At 39.6% G+C, this 2,220-nt stretch overlaps 1 protein-coding gene across 1 annotated transcript; it reads left to right on the top strand.

Annotated features, from left to right (window-relative positions):
• Positions 1 to 561: 561 nt before the first annotated feature.
• On the top strand, positions 562 to 1,505 carry LOC112896564 (L10-interacting MYB domain-containing protein-like). The gene is made up of 3 exons (XM_025964578.1): positions 562 to 782; positions 864 to 873; positions 948 to 1,505. Exons 1-3 carry the CDS (start codon positions 562 to 564, stop codon positions 1,503 to 1,505), a joined length of 789 nt encoding a protein of 262 aa, XP_025820363.1.
• The last annotated feature ends 715 nt before the right edge of the window (positions 1,506 to 2,220 follow it).

Below are 2,220 nucleotides of genomic sequence, written 5' to 3'. Positions count from 1 at the left end.
TAGCCTAAAAATCTGGAATTATGACACTAATAACATGCATTGGTTACGTTAGCAGTAGGCATTACTCTGTTTTGATGTGCTCCTTTCATGCATTTTGTAACTAAGCAGTGTGCATTTGAACAAGTCATATTCTTTTATCTGCAACATGTAGTATAGATCTTATGAAGCCAACAACTATACTACCACTAGTATTTTCTGATGCATGGAACCTATGTTACGTTAGCAGCAGGATTGCAATGTGCAGGCCCTCAAGGGTCAAAATGGCATGTGGCAGCATAAAGTAGTGGTGCTAGCAACCAATAAAACCCAGGTCTTTTTTTGAAGGGAGGAAATCAGTTCAGTTTAAAATATGTCTAGTCACTAGTGGATGAGTGAGTGCAACTTTTATCTCTCTACCAGCTGCCTGAATGAAATGTTGCTGGGGGTGTGCATGCCTACTCCTATGCCTAGTCACTAGTGGATGAGTGAGTGCACACATAATGATCTTTAGCAAGCAATGCAAGTGCACATAGCATATATGCATCCTTAGCTTTCTCTGAATTGATTTCTAAGTTGTTTTAGATGGTTGAAATTGATTGGAATGCTGTGAACACTCGGGAACTTTGCAAATTGTTTGCTGAACAAGTTCGTAGAGGGAATCGTCCCAACACGTATTTGAATTCGGTTGGGTATGCTGAAGTTGAGAAAGGGATGAAAGATAGACTCGGTATTGAGGTGAGCAAGCTGCAAATAAAAAACAAATGGGACAAGCTGAAAGAAGATTTCAAGGCATGGAAAAAATTGTTGTTGAGGCAAACAGGAACAGGTTGGTGTCCTACAAAGGGCACCATCGTTATGGACGACGAATGGTGGAAGAAAGCTAGAGCGGTAAGTGTTGAGCCGTTGCTTACATGTTGCATCTTTGTGTTCATTTCAGGTTGTATTTATGTGGTTTTTGCATCTTTCAGGACATTCCAGGCTGTGGAAAATTCAGGAAACAAGGACTCCAAAATGAAGAGGAACTACAAGTGTGTTTTGGTAGCATCATTAGTATTGGTACAGATCATTGGTCACCGCATATGGCGAGTGCTGAGGAAGGACAACATGGCACCAATGAAGAAGACACAGCAGAGGATGCAGCTGATATTGGGCAAAATAGTACCAATGAAGGGGGCACACAAGAGGATCCATCTCCTGTCAATGAAAATGGCAAAAGAGCACCAAGGTTTATCCAAGAAAAAGGCAAGAAGCCGAAAACAGGGACTGCATTACTGATTCAAGAGGCAGTGACATCCATGGCTACTACAGCTAGCTCTTATGCTTCCAAGAAAGAAGGAAAATATTCTATTGATGAAGTGATGGGACACGTTCTTGCTTGTGGTGCCGATTATGAGAGCAACGAATATTTCATTGCATCTGAATTATTTGTGAAAAAGGAACAGAGAGAAATGTTCATGACGTTTCCTTCTAATGAGTTTAGGTTCAGCTGGCTTACTAGAAAGTATATGGGCAAGTATGGAAAGTAGAGATGTTTTTTTTCCTCCTATGTTTTTTTTCCCTGTTTCATGGTTTGAGGTGTCATGTGTTTTTTTTCAGATTGTTAAACATGTTTCATGTTTTTTTCAGATTGTTAAACATGTTTCATGTTTTTTTCAGATTGTTGAACATGTATCCTGTATCATGTATCATGATCTTTTTCGAGATTGTTGTCTATGTGTTCCCTTATCCATTAATTCAGCTTGTGTCACTTAATAATTTCTTATATTTTCAGATGTCAGAAAATGAGAGTGACAGTTCTAGTGATGATGGTGACCAGTTTCTTGACATTATCACCAAAGGTGCTAAGCTTGCTGAGATCTACTGTGATTTGTATTTGCATAAGGCTCCACCAAGAGTATCAATTCAAACTGGAATTGGATGGTTACAAGAGACCCTGAATACACCAGGAGAGTGTCATAAAATGCTTCGGATGAACACAGAAATATTCATTGATCTTCATGATGTATTGGTTGAGAGGTACGGGCTACAACCATCCAAACATATGAATACTTATGAGATACTTGCAATTTTCCTATTCATTTGTTCCGGTTGTGAGTCCAATTGGAGGTGCCAAAACAAGTTCAAACACTCAGGAGAAACTATTAGTAGAAAATTCCATGAGGTGCTAGATTGTCTGGTGGCGATGGCTGAACAGTACTTGAGACCAACCAATCCTAATTTTCCCACCATCCACAAGAGGGT

This window comes from Panicum hallii, chromosome 6, assembly GCF_002211085.1.
Source record: "Panicum hallii strain FIL2 chromosome 6, PHallii_v3.1, whole genome shotgun sequence".
In the NCBI taxonomy this organism is placed as follows: domain Eukaryota; kingdom Viridiplantae; phylum Streptophyta; class Magnoliopsida; order Poales; family Poaceae; genus Panicum; species Panicum hallii.
The sequence above is the reverse complement of the archived record's forward strand: the minus strand, read 5'-3'. Positions and strand labels throughout refer to the sequence as shown.

Excerpts from the sequence above, each read along its gene's own strand:
- LOC112896564 (XM_025964578.1), top strand. The coding sequence starts at position 562 with ATGGTTGAAATTGATTGGAATGCTGTGAACACTCGGGAACTTTGCAAA.